Source organism: Sabethes cyaneus, chromosome 1, assembly GCF_943734655.1.
Source record: "Sabethes cyaneus chromosome 1, idSabCyanKW18_F2, whole genome shotgun sequence".
Classification (NCBI taxonomy): Eukaryota; Metazoa; Arthropoda; class Insecta; order Diptera; family Culicidae; genus Sabethes; species Sabethes cyaneus.
Genome location: NC_071353.1, coordinates 156,874,931 through 156,889,096, shown reverse-complemented (window position 1 = coordinate 156,889,096; position 14,166 = coordinate 156,874,931). Strand labels below are relative to the sequence as shown.

Sequence of the window (14,166 nt, the reverse complement as noted above, 5' to 3'; positions counted from 1 at the left end):
TTACGTAGCCAGCTGAAGTCCCGTAGTTGCAAATTCTCACAAAACTGGCGCTCTACAGAACTCTAATCCTCCTGGTGGCCCTTTACGGACACGAATCATGAACGCTAAAGGAAGCTGATCGGCGAGTGCTTGGGTTTTTGAACGTAATATTCTGCGATCTATACTTGGTGCCAAAATGGAAAATGGAGTGTGGACCAGACGCATGAATCACGAGCTGTACCAAGTATACAAATATGCTGATATAGGTAGTGCAATTTGGCAGGCTGCGGTGGGCTGGACACGTGGCCAGAATGCCCGACGAAAGAATAGCCAAAACTATTTTCAGCACCCGGTGGGTGTGTGCTGTCGAAGACGATGCACGTTCAGCTGGTGTTCGTGGGGATTGGAGAACGGCAGCCTAGGACCGACGATACTGGGGGACCATGATTCGTTCGGCGCAGGATCGGTAACGGACCGTTGCCACTAAAATAAAAAAAAATCTCACGGCTGGTATTGTTGTCCTCTGTTGCCAGTGAGCCAAGGTATACGAACTCGTCGACTACCTCGAACTCATTCCCGTCGATAACCACGGTACTGCCCAAGCGGGCCCTGTCGCGCTTATAGTTTTTTTTTATTTGTTTATTTGTTTATTTGTATAAAAAATATCAACAGGCCTACTGGCCCTACTGATACACTTAACCTAGAATCTACGTGCAAGTGCCAGGAAACGAGTTTTCAGTACCTCGCGGCTGATGTTTAAGTCGAAACTATGTGTGAATCGATTGAAATGGCGTTGCAGACCGATGATTGTGCTAAATGTGCTATAGTTGGTTCGCCGATGCGGTACACGCAGAAATGGACCGTTGCGTAGAACACGACTTTGGGCGTATATGTTGAGGTTCGCGAGTAGACATGGGCAATCCACTCTCGAGGTCAGCATGTCGGCGACTGCCATTGCTCTGATCACGTCGCGACGAGTGTTCAACGGGTCAAGATCGATGAGTCTGCAGCGTTGTTCATAGCAGGGCAGCTGAAAGGGGTCGTTCCAGGGCAATCTTCGAAGTGCAAAACGTATGAATCGGCGCTGCACTGACTCGATTCGGTCAACTCCATTTTGGTAGTACGGACTCCACACAGGAGCACAGTACTCAAGGTTGGACCGGACAAGAGCACAGTAGAGAGCTTTGAGGCAGTAGATGTCGTTGAAGTTCTTGGCGATCCGCATGATAAATCCCAGATTCCTGCAGGCCTTATCGACAATATATGCGATGTGCTGTTTGAAGTCGAGCTTAGAGTCAAGCAGTATTCCCAAGTCCTTAACACAATTTTCGCGGCGTAGATGCACGTCTGATAGAATGTAGTCGAAAACGAGAGGGTTCAATTTCCTTGAGAATGTAATTATTTCACATTTGTCGGAATTTAGCAGCATGCGGTTGTCTTTGCACCATTTTGCAAAAATCAGCAGCTGCTCTTGCAGGAACGCGGCGTCGGACGGACTATCGACTTTAGCATACAGCTTCAGATCGTCGGCAAAAGAGAGTCGCGGGCATTTAAGCAGGAAGTTGACATCGTTGAAGTAGATGAGGAAAACCAAAGGTCCGAGATGGCTACCTTGTGGAATTCCAGAACTAGCAGTGAAAGGTCTGGAGGTGAACCCGTCGATACTAACTTCTAGGTGGCGATCGGAGAGGTAGGAATTAAACCATCGTAGCAACGAGCCTCCGATTCCGAGTTTGTCCAGTTTGGCGATGGCGATTCGATGGTTCAATTTGTCGAAAGCAGCGGAAAGGTCCGTGTAAATAACGTCCGTCTGCGACCGGTCGTCGAAACTTTTTATCACGTCGGACGTAAGAGTTAGAAGATTGGTTGTCGTGGACCGCTGGGGCATAAAGCCGTGTTGATCGTCTACGACATATTGCTTAAAGAATGCAAATACAGGTGCATACACAACAAGCCCGAACAGTTTTGATATTGAGTTTAGTGCAGAGATGCCGCGATAGTTATTCACATTTCTCCTATTCCCCTTTTTATGAACAGGAAACATGTATGCCGATTTCCATATTGTTGGGAAGACACCTGTACTGATTGATAAACCGAACAGGTGGCTCATCGGAGCAGCCAAGGCGTTGATACACTGTTTCAGCAGAACAGACGGAATACCATCCGGTCCAGAAGAACGAGAGGATTTTAGCTTCGCGGCGGCTGATATGACCATCGCGTCGTCGATGGAAAGGTGAGTTAAGCAATTGCTAAGTACGGGGACGCACTGGATGGCTGCGGAAATTTCTTCTCTTGTCAATCTTTCGTCAGTAAATACGCTGGAGAATTTCCGCGCGAATAGTTGGGAAATCTGTTCTGTGTTACTGGCAGTTTCACTACCCAGGAACATTACCGAAGGAAGCCCGTTGTCCTTCCGCTGTTCGTTGACGTGCTTCCAAAAGGATTTGGGATTCCTTTTCAGTCTACGTTCGATGTTGCTCAGGTAATTCCGGAAACAGGAGCGACTCAATCGTTTGTAACGCGTGTTGATCGACAGGTAGTGGTTACGGAGTGGCAACGTTCGATATTTTGAAAATTTCTTGAGAGCGGTCTTTCTCTCGGATTTCAGACGTCGTAACATAGCGTTTACCCAGGGTATCTGCTTCAGAGCGGGCATGGTTCTTTTTGGGACATGTCGATCGATAGCGTAGTTCAGGATGTTGGAGAAAGTCATTGCGGCAGAATTGACATCATCCTTGTCCAAAACTGCATCCCAATTGATGCTAGTCAGGGTTCTTTGGATTTCCCTGAAGTCCGCACGGGCGAAATCATAGTAGACGATCGGTGGTGCACTAGTCACGTCAAGACGTATTTGTTGACGGATAGTAACCAGCAAGGGTGGATGATGTGGAACGTCCTTAACTAGAGGGGAAGGAGCCATCGCTATTTCGGGAGCCTGAACTTGCACACTAGCAAAGCATAAATCGAGAAAGCGACCGTTTTCGTTAGCAATGTTGTTAACTTGTTGCATGGTGGCAGTGCTGTAGCAGTCGAGTAACTCGTTAGTGAGTGGGGATAGAGACGACGAGCTAGAGTCAACGTACATGAAACCATTGCCTCGTCCGCGCCACTTTAACCCAGGCAGGTTGAAATCGCCCATAACTATTATCTCGTCTACTGGAGACGCCATTGAAGCTATTGCAGTGACTGAATTCATATGAGCATTCAAAATAACGGGATCGCGGATGCGATCAGGAGGCAGATACAGTGCACACAAGAATAACCTCCGGTCTGCAAGCTTTACCGTCACCCACACTTGCTCGACGGGCAGCCAGTTGTCATTTTCGACGATAGACGCTTTGAACTGGTGATGGACTGCTATCGAGACGCCACCTCCTGTGCTTTTGCGACTATTGTGTATGCTGCGGTCGCAACGGAACACCTCATAATTAGGCCCAAATATCTGCCGAGAGCACGTACGATTGTCAAGCCAGGTTTCGGTCAATACGATTATCTCGTACGGACTGTCGGAGCAGGCGAGCAGATAGTCAACAGCACTCGTGTTCATGCCACCCACATTTTGGTAGTAGCAGTGAATATGTTGGGGTTCTGTGCGGTTGTACGGTTCCTGGTTGCGAAGCGAAGGACTGGAAGCAGAGTACGAATCACCAGTGGGGCGGGAATCAATAATAACGAACTTGCCTGGCAGGGGGTTTTGGACGCCCCGTCCGCTGCTCCCGCACGCAGGACCGGGACGGCTGCTGGTCGCTGGCTGGAATGACTCGACTGCGGCAGGGAGGTCGGGGGCGTCCATGGTGCCAACAACAGTGCATCCCGGTGTTCCGGTGTAAGTTGGTTGACTGAAACTGGCAGGAGCGTCGAGCCGGCGGAAATCAGCTGGCTGAACTTCGAGGATCGGTAAGCCGGTAGTTGAAGAACTGGAAACGTAAACTGCATCAGCAGAGAAATAGCGGTTCAGCGTGATATACTTGCCGAGGGTGGGTGTCTGGAAGCCCTGGCTCCCGCACCCGCACACAGGACCGGAACGACTGATGTACGCTGGCGGGAATGTCTCGACTGCGGCGGGGGGGTTGGGGGCTTCCATGATGCTGTACTCGATGCATTCCGGTATCGCCTGAATTTCAGCAACTAGGCGTCTGAAGTCGACGGCTCTAAAGGGGCTGGAGAGTCCAGCGCCATCGGAGTCACGGATAAGGTGTCGACAGCAGAGTTACCGGGTGGTTTAACGGCTGGAGTTGCAGGCGGAGCGGTGGGAATAGGGGGAAGCCATACCGCTGAATTCGAACGAGCGTCGTCGAATTCCCTAAAAGCGATTCCTTGTGGCCAACAGTCGGGGGTCAAGGCCGCAGCTTTGTATTTCAAGGGAATGCCAACCTTGAAGGACACGAAATTTAGCGACTGGAGGTCAGTACCCTTTTTTACTAAGGGAACAACTCGAATGGCATCCCGAATCTGTAGGCCATCCCGAACTAGTCCTTCGACAACGTCAGTGGTCACGGTGGGGTGGAAACGCGACAAGTACACCCAGAATGAATTGGGTGGGGAACTGACCACAAGCTTATCACGGTTCTCGACGGGCCTCGTTCCGGTGGCCGGTTTATTCGGAGTCACCGAGTCACCTCGGCGACGTTTTGAAGGACGATCGCGGTCCGGTATCCGCATCGGGGTTGCAGCATTGACCTTGTCGGCAAGTTTTGCAACCTGATGGTTATTCCTGACAATTTCGTCTTTGAGTTCCGAGATTCCATTTATTTGCCCCTCGATGACGGTAGAGATGACATTTCCGAGAGACGAAATGTGAGTTATTATATTATATATTATTATATTATATATTATATTATAAAAATCGGGAGCCAATCAAACGTCAAAAGCGGAGCCAAACGTTTTTCAAAATTCGAATCGTGGGAGTAATGTTAATAAACACACTTTATTTTTATAGAACTAGTCATTTTCAACACCCGCCAGCGATTATTTTCCGTGAAAACCTGCACATTTCTCCATAATTTCAAAAATCGGGGATACCAATTCGCCTGGTTTTCTATCCGCCGAACTATATATATAGTAACTGTAGTCGCGCTCGGTCCCGCCTGCCAGCATATACTTTGTTTTAGACGTATTTATCTTCAATCCAATCTTCTCTCCATGAAGCCGGCCTGGTAACTTCCCACAAATCTATTGGCTATTGGCGATAGTCGATGAAAGATGACTTGGGACAGCACTTTGTAGGCGGCATTCAGGATAGTGATTGCTCAGTAGTTCTCACAATCCAGCTTATCACCTTTCTTGTAGATAGGGCAGATAACCCCATCTTTCCACTCCTCCGGTAGTCGTTCCGCATCCCAAATCTTAACAATCAGTTGATGCAGACAGCCGGCCAACTTGTCTGGGCACATTTTAATAAGTTCCGCTCCAATGCCATCCTTTCCCGCTGCTTTGTTGTTTTTCAGCCGCTGGATGACTTCTTTAACTTCCCTTATCGATGGGGGTGGCACATCTTCGTTGCTTGCTACACCAATGTGGTCACTTCCTCCGCTATCATGGTCTTCCGCCTGCACGTCATTCAGGTTTTCATCGCAGTCTGCTGCCGCGACTGCTTCCACCTTTCGTCAAGATACCTCCATCTTTATCTCTGCACATTTCGGCCCGCGGCACGAAACCTTTGCGAAATCCGTTGAGTCTCTGATAGAACTTCCGTGTGTCGTGAAATCGGTACAGCTGTTCGAGTTCTTCGCACTCCTTCTCCTTGAAGAGTCGGGTTTGCTGCCTCCGCTTCTGTTTGTATCGCTCCACATTCTGACGGGTGGCTCTACGCAGCATTTGTACTCGCGCTGCGTTCTTCTCAGTCAATATCTGCTGGCATTCCTCGTCAAACCATTCGTTACGTCGATTCAGTGCCACACGGCCTAGGACGTTCTCCGCTACGCTGGAATGGCTGTTTTCGCGGCATTACAACAGTCCTCAAGAGGGGCTTCATCCAGCTCACCCTCTTCCGGCAGCGCGGTTTCGAGAGATAACGTGTAGTTTTCGGCGACCTCCGGTTGCTTCAGTCGCGCTAGGTTATACCGTGGCGGGCGCCGGTATCGTGTGTTGTTTACAACAGATAGTTTTTGACGTATCCTTACCATCACTAGGTAGTGATCCGAATCAATGTTAGCGCCCGGATAGGGCCTGACGTCGATAATGTCGGAAAAGTGCCGAGTATCTATCAGAAAGTGGTCGATTTGTGATTCTGTCTGGTTGGGTGATCTCCAGGTGTACCGATGGTGGAGGTTATGCTGGAAGAAAGTACTACGTATGGCCATGTTCTTGGAGGCGGCGAGGTCGACAAGTCTTAGGCCGTTTTCGTTCGTTTGCGGGTGAGCGCTGAACCGTCCATTCACCGGTTTGAATTCCATAATTTTGACATCATGTCTTGGGCAGCGGTCGTATTCATGCTCCAACTGCGCGTCTTTGTTATCATCGGTACTTCCGAGGTGAGGGCTGTGCACGTTTCTTAATCTACACATTCGGGGGTTGATCGGCCACCACCCGATCACCCGCTTCTGCATCTCGCCCATCACTATAAAAGCTGTGCCCAGCTCGTGTGTATTGCCACAGCTCTGGTAGATGGTATGACCATCTCTATACGTACGTACCATCGTTCCTTTCCAGCATACCTCCTGCAGCGCTACGATGTCGAACTTGCGGCTCTTCACTTCTTTAGAAAGCACGTGGGAACTGCCGAGGAAATTTAGAGACCGACAGTTCCATGCTCCTAATTTCCAATCGTTAGTCCGTTTCCGTCGCCTGGGTCTTTGTCGATTGTTCCGATTAGAGTTATTATTATTACTTACGGAGTCCATTGCTTTGATTTTTTTAGTGGTTCAGGCTTGCGAAACCCGCAACCAACCCTACAGTATCGCCGGAAGGCCAACGTAGCTCGAAGGAGCCCTTCTCCCCTGTCAGCATACGACCTTGGTTTCCACCGGGGTTGGTTACCCGATCTCCACCGAGGTTGCTCGTATCGCGGCTGGTATCACGAGGAGGTAGGAGTAGGAGTTGCTAGGTAAGATGCTGTGGACCACTGTAGGGTCTATTTTATGCCCAGTATACAAGGCACCGATGGTACGCATTACCTAGCCGTTTACCAGCCCACGAGTACGGAATGAGTTCATCAAAATCCTGAGGAATTGAAAGTAACGTGGCTCTGGTCTGGCTAAGCGTTATGTAACTGTTAACGAAAAGTATTAAAATTTCGCCCAAATAAACTGTGTGCTACTGATAGGGGAATGTGGGGCAAGATGGCCACCTTAAGCGGTAGGGTGTGTGGGACAACCAAATTCATCAGAATATCGTTAATTTATCCGTAAGTCTATTATATCAAGTCTTTTCTATGAAGTTCTAACGAAGGACCCTTGAGAATTAAACATTAAATAGTAAAAAAGTGTATTTAAAAAATGATAGTTATGTTGGGTAGTGCTTTCATATGTGGGGCAAGATGGACACCCCTTCGGGGCAAGATGGCCCTGGGTAAACATAATAGAAATGCATTAAAACAATTCATTTTTTCTAGAAATTTTGAATGTTTTTATTTAACTTAAACAATATTAATGCTATAACAAAACAAAAACCCATTCTTTGGATTCAAATTTTTAGTTCCGAAATGTTAAAACAGAATCGGTTATTGCATGTTGGACATCGTTTCCCGGAGCACTGATGAAACCAAGAATTGCACCGGAGGTATTTCGACCAGCCTTCCCCACGTTCAGAGGAACTGAAGCGGAGACCACATACATCGCATAGTGAATCTTCTATATTTTCTTTATCTTGTCGCTTCGAGTATTTCGTTTTGGGAAGCTTGGAACGCATTTTATGAGCTCGTTTAAGACCTCGGTTTACCCGCAGGATGTCCTTGCTTGCTTCTGCCGATTTCAGTGCCCGACGATATGTTTCACCAGTCAACTCCGTAGCCTTTTTCACTCCGACGTTGCGACATGAGTCTACCTTTTATCTTTGGTAGAGGTTGGATCATGGCGGGTGTAACTTTGAAGCTTTCCGTGGTTTTTTGCCTTTCTGAGCAAGCCGGATCTTCCCGTGTCGAATTATCGACCGAAACACAAACTGTCTCCATCTTCGAAACATCTGACCCAGCGCCTTGAAAGTGGGTTTTTGCAATCGAGGTCATGTCTTGCACAATTTCTTCTCCGATATCGTTGAAGCCAAAACAAGGAGGTTCATGGTCAAGGTCATCATCTAGCATAGTGCCGCCAAGGAGAGAAGTCTGAATATCACAATTATTCATGAACGGGTTGCTACCGTACACATCGGTCACATCTGATGGAGTAAATTCATCTTCCCTAAAAATGAATCTGTTGAAAGGATAGATACCTGTTTTTATAAACCCGTTAATGGCATTGGAAGGTGTGGCAGTTTTAATGAATGCCTCTCCCAGAAGGCTGCTAATGTCATTGAGGGTTACAAGTTTCCCAGGGGTTTTCTTGAGAAACCTTTCGGTCGCTTGGGAGAGGTTGGTTTTTAGTGGCCCCATGAAGGAGACATCCAACGGCTGTAGCTTGTGACTGCAGTGCGGTGGGAGACACTATTCTGCTTAGCTTTTTCTAAAAACGCTAAGTTTTTAGTATGTGATGCATGTCCATCTAGGATGATCAATCCATCATCCATCTGGGTGCTCTGGAGACGGCCGAACATGCTTCAGAAAATGATCGAATCACAAGTTAAATGAATCAACTGTCATCCATCCAGATGAGTTACAGCAAAACAGAGTATTTGGCGGAGCATCAATCTTCAACCTATCCGTGAGTCTTTCACGAGGAAATATCAACATCGGTGGCAAAAATTGTCCTGCTGCAGACACACAAATACATGCCGTAGAAAGAGTACCTCGCTCGGCGGACGTTATGCATCCAACTTGTCGCCTTCCTTTTAGAGCCAATACTTTTGATCGTTTTGTTTGAACCTATAAGGAAAGACAAATTTATAATACCCAATCCTAACCTTGAAGCTTTTATACCGTCATAACGCAAGTCTCATCAACGTTGTAAATTTGGGTCGGCAGATATTTGGTACCCGCCAGCACATGCTGCATTGTATCAAAAAAATCACGTACATTTACTCGATTAAAACCTTGGGCCCGCGCTGCTGATGTGGCTTCTGGAGATCGCAAGGAGAGCTCTGGATGGCGTTTCCTGAAACCATAGAGCCAGTCGTGTCCAGCTAGCTCGGATTTTTTGTCGACTGGATGCTTTATTCCATTAGCTGTAGCTAGTTGGAATGCCATACTTCGAATCTCTTTCGGTGTAACTCCGTTTTTCCATTTCGAGAATGTAATTTACCAGTTCACGCTCTTGCTGCTGCGTATAAATGTTTCTGTAACGGCCCAAACTGTGCTCCTGGTGCTCCGTTTGCCTTTTGTGTTTATTGAAATGCCGCTTCAAAGTGTTTCGAGGTATTCCGTGCTCAATAGCGGCTCGTTTTACAGATGTTCCAGTGTTAACTGTTTCGATAGCTGCGAACAAGCTAGTTTTTGTCCAGCTTTTCCGGCCAGAAACTCGTTTATAACTGCGAACCATCTCCGAAAGAACTAGGCACACACTTTGTTTACGTTTTTGATACAACTTACAAATGAATTTTGAGGTTAGATTTTTCCTATGCTAGGTGGCTGTCATGCCCCGATTAAAAGAATTTTTTCAATTTGATTTACTTTTAAAAACTAGCTGCAAACTCAGCAAGTATATTGATGCACTTCATCAATAAATATGTATAGACTTAGTAAAAAATAAAATATTGGAGTAAAACAAATTATTTACATCACCAAACCTTAAATTCGGTCACGATGATATTATAAGAAAAATCAGCAATGTAGCAAACTTAGTTCCAACATATATTTTTATGGTATTTTCATATTTTTCCGAGATGTATATTTTGTTGCTTAGCTTCATGCATTATTGTTATTCATTCCCTGTAACTAAAATGTGATTATGACTCAAATAAACGCCCAAACACTGGGGTGACCATCTTGCCCCACATTCCCTACCAGGCCTCAAACAGACGAGGTTGCTGTTTGCGAACGTGAAAACTGACGGTATGGTAGGTGATACTAATTCGACTTTTAAGAACCTTGTGGACTTCGGAATTGGTCGATTAAAGTATTCCAACGCTCAGATTGGGGCATTGCTGCTCCTCTATGAGGTTTTGTCATCTAACAAGTCAGAATTCAATCTATTGCCTGCTGCAGCAAAGGATCTTTTTTAACAAAAAAAAAAATCGAAATTTCGGTGGAAAAATCGCTTGTTCTCTACACTCTGCATGAATAGAATTAGGATCTCTCCGAATGGAATAGCGAATACCAAAAAATCTAGAAGTGGCGTTGGCGTAGAAACCCGAAGCGAACTTTTCCATGACATACTAAATTGAAGTCGTCTGCGTAGCAACAAAAAGCTTGAATTTTTTTTCGGACCACAAGCACGAAACCAGCTGGTTTATACCGTATAAGGTAATTCAGCGTTTATTTTTTTGTCACTGTTTCGCTAAGCACTGGTTTTTCTTTTTTCCTTTTAATTTGCTCTCGCAGTTTTTCTAAATCTAACAGGGTTTGAGATTTTTAAAACAAATCGTTTAAAAAGGACTGCAAAAAAAAAATATAAAATATAATCTATCACATTCAATTCACAAAGGAAAAGAGTTCAGTTTGCTTTTTGTTTGGTTTGCATAAAAAAAATCGCCAAAGCAAGGAAAGGAAAGCTTACATAAAAGTGTCCAACTATCCTGTAAGCAAAAGTTGTAATATACACTCATTATAGGTAGCTGAATCTCGTCGTAATGCCAGGATCGGCCGCGATCCTGGCTGCTCGTCATTAAAGTACTGTTGCGCTTCTTAGCTCTGGCTTAAATTAGATATACTATCAAAGGAGCGGTACTCCCGTCGGACGAGGTCCGACGTCGTCGTCGCCCCTCGGCACGCAAAATGCTAATGTTACAGATTCTTGTACTGGTACAAATCTTTAAGGTAGAGGCAATAAATAATAGTATTATAGCTTTAAGCTGCGACTTCTTTAAAGTTCTAATTGCTAAATTGTATCTTTTTCGGTGTACGTTTCTAGTAGATCGCCGGGGACACAACCCTCGCGTGCTGTATAGGATATTATGTGTGTGTGTTGCGTATGTTGTACCTGGCAGAGAGGACCTTACCTGGCGGCTTATTTACGGTACCGGAACGGTCGGAACGAGCGGAAAGCAACACTTCGCAGCGAACGCATTGCCTGTGCGCGGTTGAAGTGTTTGGCTGGCCGAAAGCCAGCCAACGAAAGCCCATTGATAAGCGGTCCCATCAGGCGTCCTCCCGTGCCGTCATTGTTGTTGTTGTTGTGGTTGCTACCATTCAGGTTGTTGGTATCATCCCCCGGGGTGTCTTCACTGTAGCTATCGCAAACGACCGTGGTTCCACCTCCAATGAGATTCGTAATGCTAATGGCCGAACTGTTACTACTATGGCCGTGACTAGAGCTTCTGGTTTTGAGCATAAAGCATACCATCGTCAGAACAATCAGTGACTGGAAACAAATCAAATGAATTACGAAGGCCGCACAGCATCCAGAAAAGAAGAACTTACCAGCACCACAATGATCAGCCCGGTGTAGAACTGCATCCGCGTCGTATTGGACGCGAACTCAATCTTCTCCGCTTCGGCAATCAGCCGCCTTATCGGCTCGTAGTGTGGATGCAGCGCCAGCGCCTGCTTCAGGTGCAGTAGCGAATCCGACAGCTGTCCGTAAGCTTTAAAAATTTCACCCAACGTGAAATACTGCCGCCAGGCGCTGCGTTCCGGCGGATGAACCTCCAGTGATCTACAACGAAAACGTAAAATTAGTTTGACTGGAATGGAAATAAAAATCAAAAATCGTTGGGTACCGCTTCGTAAGACTGATGGCATCGTCCAGATACTGCAAATTGAACAGCACCCGAGCCAGGTGAAGCAGGGTGTCCGCGTTGGTGGGCGCAACGGATAGCGCCCGCCGGAAGCACTCGATCGCATGACCGGCGTTTCCCTTGATGCGCCAAAAGTTGCCGATCTGATTCCACAGATGAATCGTGTGCGGTTGTTCCTTTTTGGCTCGCCGAAGTCGTCGCTCCAGCGCGTCAATGTTGAAATGCTCCAGCGACTGGCCGGTCTTGCGCTTCAGGAACAGATACGCCACATCCGGTTCCGGCGAGGGATTGTGCTCGTAGCGTTGCGCTACACCGACCAGATCGTCGTAGTGGGTAAAGTTTACAGGCTTGCCGCAGGTCAGCAAGTCGGCTGCTGGCGTAACTTTTGCTGCTTCCGCCTGACGGACCGACAGACTTTCCGCAGACTCCCGAAAGCCACCACCATTGCTAGCATTTTTATTCGGCTTACTGTACGGTGATGCAAGAGGGCTCAACGTAGGACTGCAAGAAAACAAAGGAAAAGTTGAACACATCTGTTTAACAGATGGTTTGTGCAATTTTTTCGGTTTGCTTTCAACTCACTTTTCCTCCAGCCGTCGCAGCAATTCTTCCGTTGTGCCTTCACCCCTGTTCCAGGTGTTGTGCCGAAAATTGGCTGCAGCAGCAGTAATGATCGCAAACGTTGACTCCTCGTCGTCATCATCCGAGTACGGCATCTGACTGCGCTCGGTCAATTCTTCCATTCCATAAGCTCCAAGGGAATCATCCTGCGAAAAAACAAACAAACAATGACCTCTTGCTAACCACTAAAGCACTGTAATTCTGACCCTTCCGCCGACGGTCGGAACGCTAACGATCTTCCCCTGCTCCGAGTTGAGCTTCCACAGCGTGGACGTGCGCTGGTTGGTCGTAACGACCTGCAGACAGAATATGTAAACAAACACGTAATAGAGAGCTTGCTGGCGACCGGATGTCATCCGGTTCGGTGTGCCCCCACCGGGAGAGTCTTTCACAGCCGCTGTTCCGTTGTTCATTGTTTCACGCACAGATTCTGGCTTTGTTGCTGCAGTTCGTAGCTCCTGCGGATCATTGCAGAACACGGCAGAGCAGAGAGACGTTTTCAGACACTGGATGCCTGCTAGCTTCAAGCCCGGTCAGAAGCGGAGACGGATAGTTCCGGCAATTAATTAAGCTTTCGCGTTAGAAAATACTTTTTTGTAAACTGGAGAAACACGTTCTTTTAGTTATAAAACACTGAAAAATGAAGGCAGCTGCAGACTGCTGCTCTTTACTGATGGCGATGATTGGGTGCAAAAAAACGTTCTGTTCTGTGTTTTTTGCACGGTTTTGACATGTGCATGCGTGCGCGAGACCCTTGTGGCGAACTTCATCAGTTGTCGAACAGGAGTGAGATTTTGATACGCTTAAAACGAGTTGGTGACGGCGATATCTTTTGAAGTTAAAAAATGAAAAATGTTGAGTATAGAATGTCGTCCATTATCAGTAACTCATAAAACCTTAAAGTTTTGAATTCATATTCATATGATTTGCGTTATGTCGTAAAAATTGCGAGCGATAAATATGACTGCCACTGAATTCAAGGGAGTGGCCATATCTTGGTTGTTTCCCAACGAATATCCGTTCCCTTTTTACCAGTCAACTGCCCAGGTAACCAATAAGCATTTCCAATGCAATTTAAATGCAAGCCAATAAGCATAAAAGTTGCCCTAAATGCTACTTAAATGCTATTTTGGCAAAATATGCGGCTACTTTACTGCTAGCCCTCTTATAGTGCTGACAATACCTATTTGCAGCTAGTTAACGACACAAAAAATTTAAATAGAATTGTGGATGCCAATTTACAACAATTATGCAGTCAAAAGGCTGATAAGCAGCAACCTGCAGTATAAAACGCCAGGGATGCTAATAAACGATTGATTTACTGCTTATACTAATGCTTATTGGTTACCTGGCTGGAAATAAATTATTATTTTTGGACAAATCCTTACTTAAGGGGACGACTAAAAATTTTAAGAAAATCAATCTTTTTATTCCAGATTTTGATTCTGCATTCTTTTCTGCTTATTTTGATACTAAATTTGTAATGATCCGACCACGGGGAGTGGTCGAAAAACGATCATACACATAAGCATTCCAGTGCAGCGTGGAATAACTTCGGCAGAATAAAACAGCTGGATTTTATTTACGACACTCAAAAGTTATAAAAGCCTTTGTCAAGCTTCTACCAACAAAACAAAAAAA

General features: G+C 46.3%; 3 protein-coding genes across 3 annotated transcripts; all 3 read right to left on the bottom strand.

The window, feature by feature from the left end:
• Positions 1-1,884: 1,884 nt before the first annotated feature.
• LOC128732349 (uncharacterized) lies at positions 1,885-4,063 on the bottom strand. The gene is made up of 2 exons (XM_053825596.1): positions 2,079-4,063; positions 1,885-1,897 (listed from the first exon to the last, which is right to left on the bottom strand). The coding sequence occupies exons 1-2, from the start codon at positions 4,061-4,063 to the stop codon at positions 1,885-1,887; spliced, it is 1,998 nt and encodes a 665-aa protein (XP_053681571.1).
• A 44-nt stretch (positions 4,064-4,107) lies between these two features.
• Positions 4,108-4,641, bottom strand: LOC128732348 (uncharacterized). Its single transcript, XM_053825595.1, has one exon. It carries the CDS (start codon positions 4,639-4,641, stop codon positions 4,108-4,110), a length of 534 nt encoding a protein of 177 aa, XP_053681570.1.
• A 5,851-nt stretch (positions 4,642-10,492) lies between these two features.
• On the bottom strand, positions 10,493-13,188 carry LOC128743573 (uncharacterized). The gene is made up of 5 exons (XM_053840177.1): positions 12,732-13,188; positions 12,487-12,671; positions 11,887-12,405; positions 11,588-11,822; positions 10,493-11,528 (listed from the first exon to the last, which is right to left on the bottom strand). The coding sequence occupies exons 1-5, from the start codon at positions 12,936-12,938 to the stop codon at positions 11,175-11,177; spliced, it is 1,500 nt and encodes a 499-aa protein (XP_053696152.1). The 5' UTR covers positions 12,939-13,188; the 3' UTR covers positions 10,493-11,174.
• Positions 13,189-14,166: the final 978 nt, after the last annotated feature.

Bases quoted from the DNA above. Each gene is read 5' to 3' on its own strand.
- LOC128732349 (XM_053825596.1), bottom strand. From the start codon at position 4,063: ATGGAAGCCCCCAACCCCCCCGCCGCAGTCGAGACATTCCCGCCAGCG.
- LOC128732348 (XM_053825595.1), bottom strand. From the start codon at position 4,641: ATGCGGATACCGGACCGCGATCGTCCTTCAAAACGTCGCCGAGGTGAC.
- LOC128743573 (XM_053840177.1), bottom strand. From the start codon at position 12,938: ATGAACAACGGAACAGCGGCTGTGAAAGACTCTCCCGGTGGGGGCACA. The intron at 12,406-12,486 runs GTGAGTTGAAAG...GTTTTCTTGCAG, and splicing joins CTGCGACGGCTGGAGGAAAA to TCCTACGTTGAGCCCTCTTG. The intron at 11,823-11,886 runs GTACCCAACGAT...TTTTCGTTGTAG, and splicing joins GCCATCAGTCTTACGAAGCG to ATCACTGGAGGTTCATCCGC.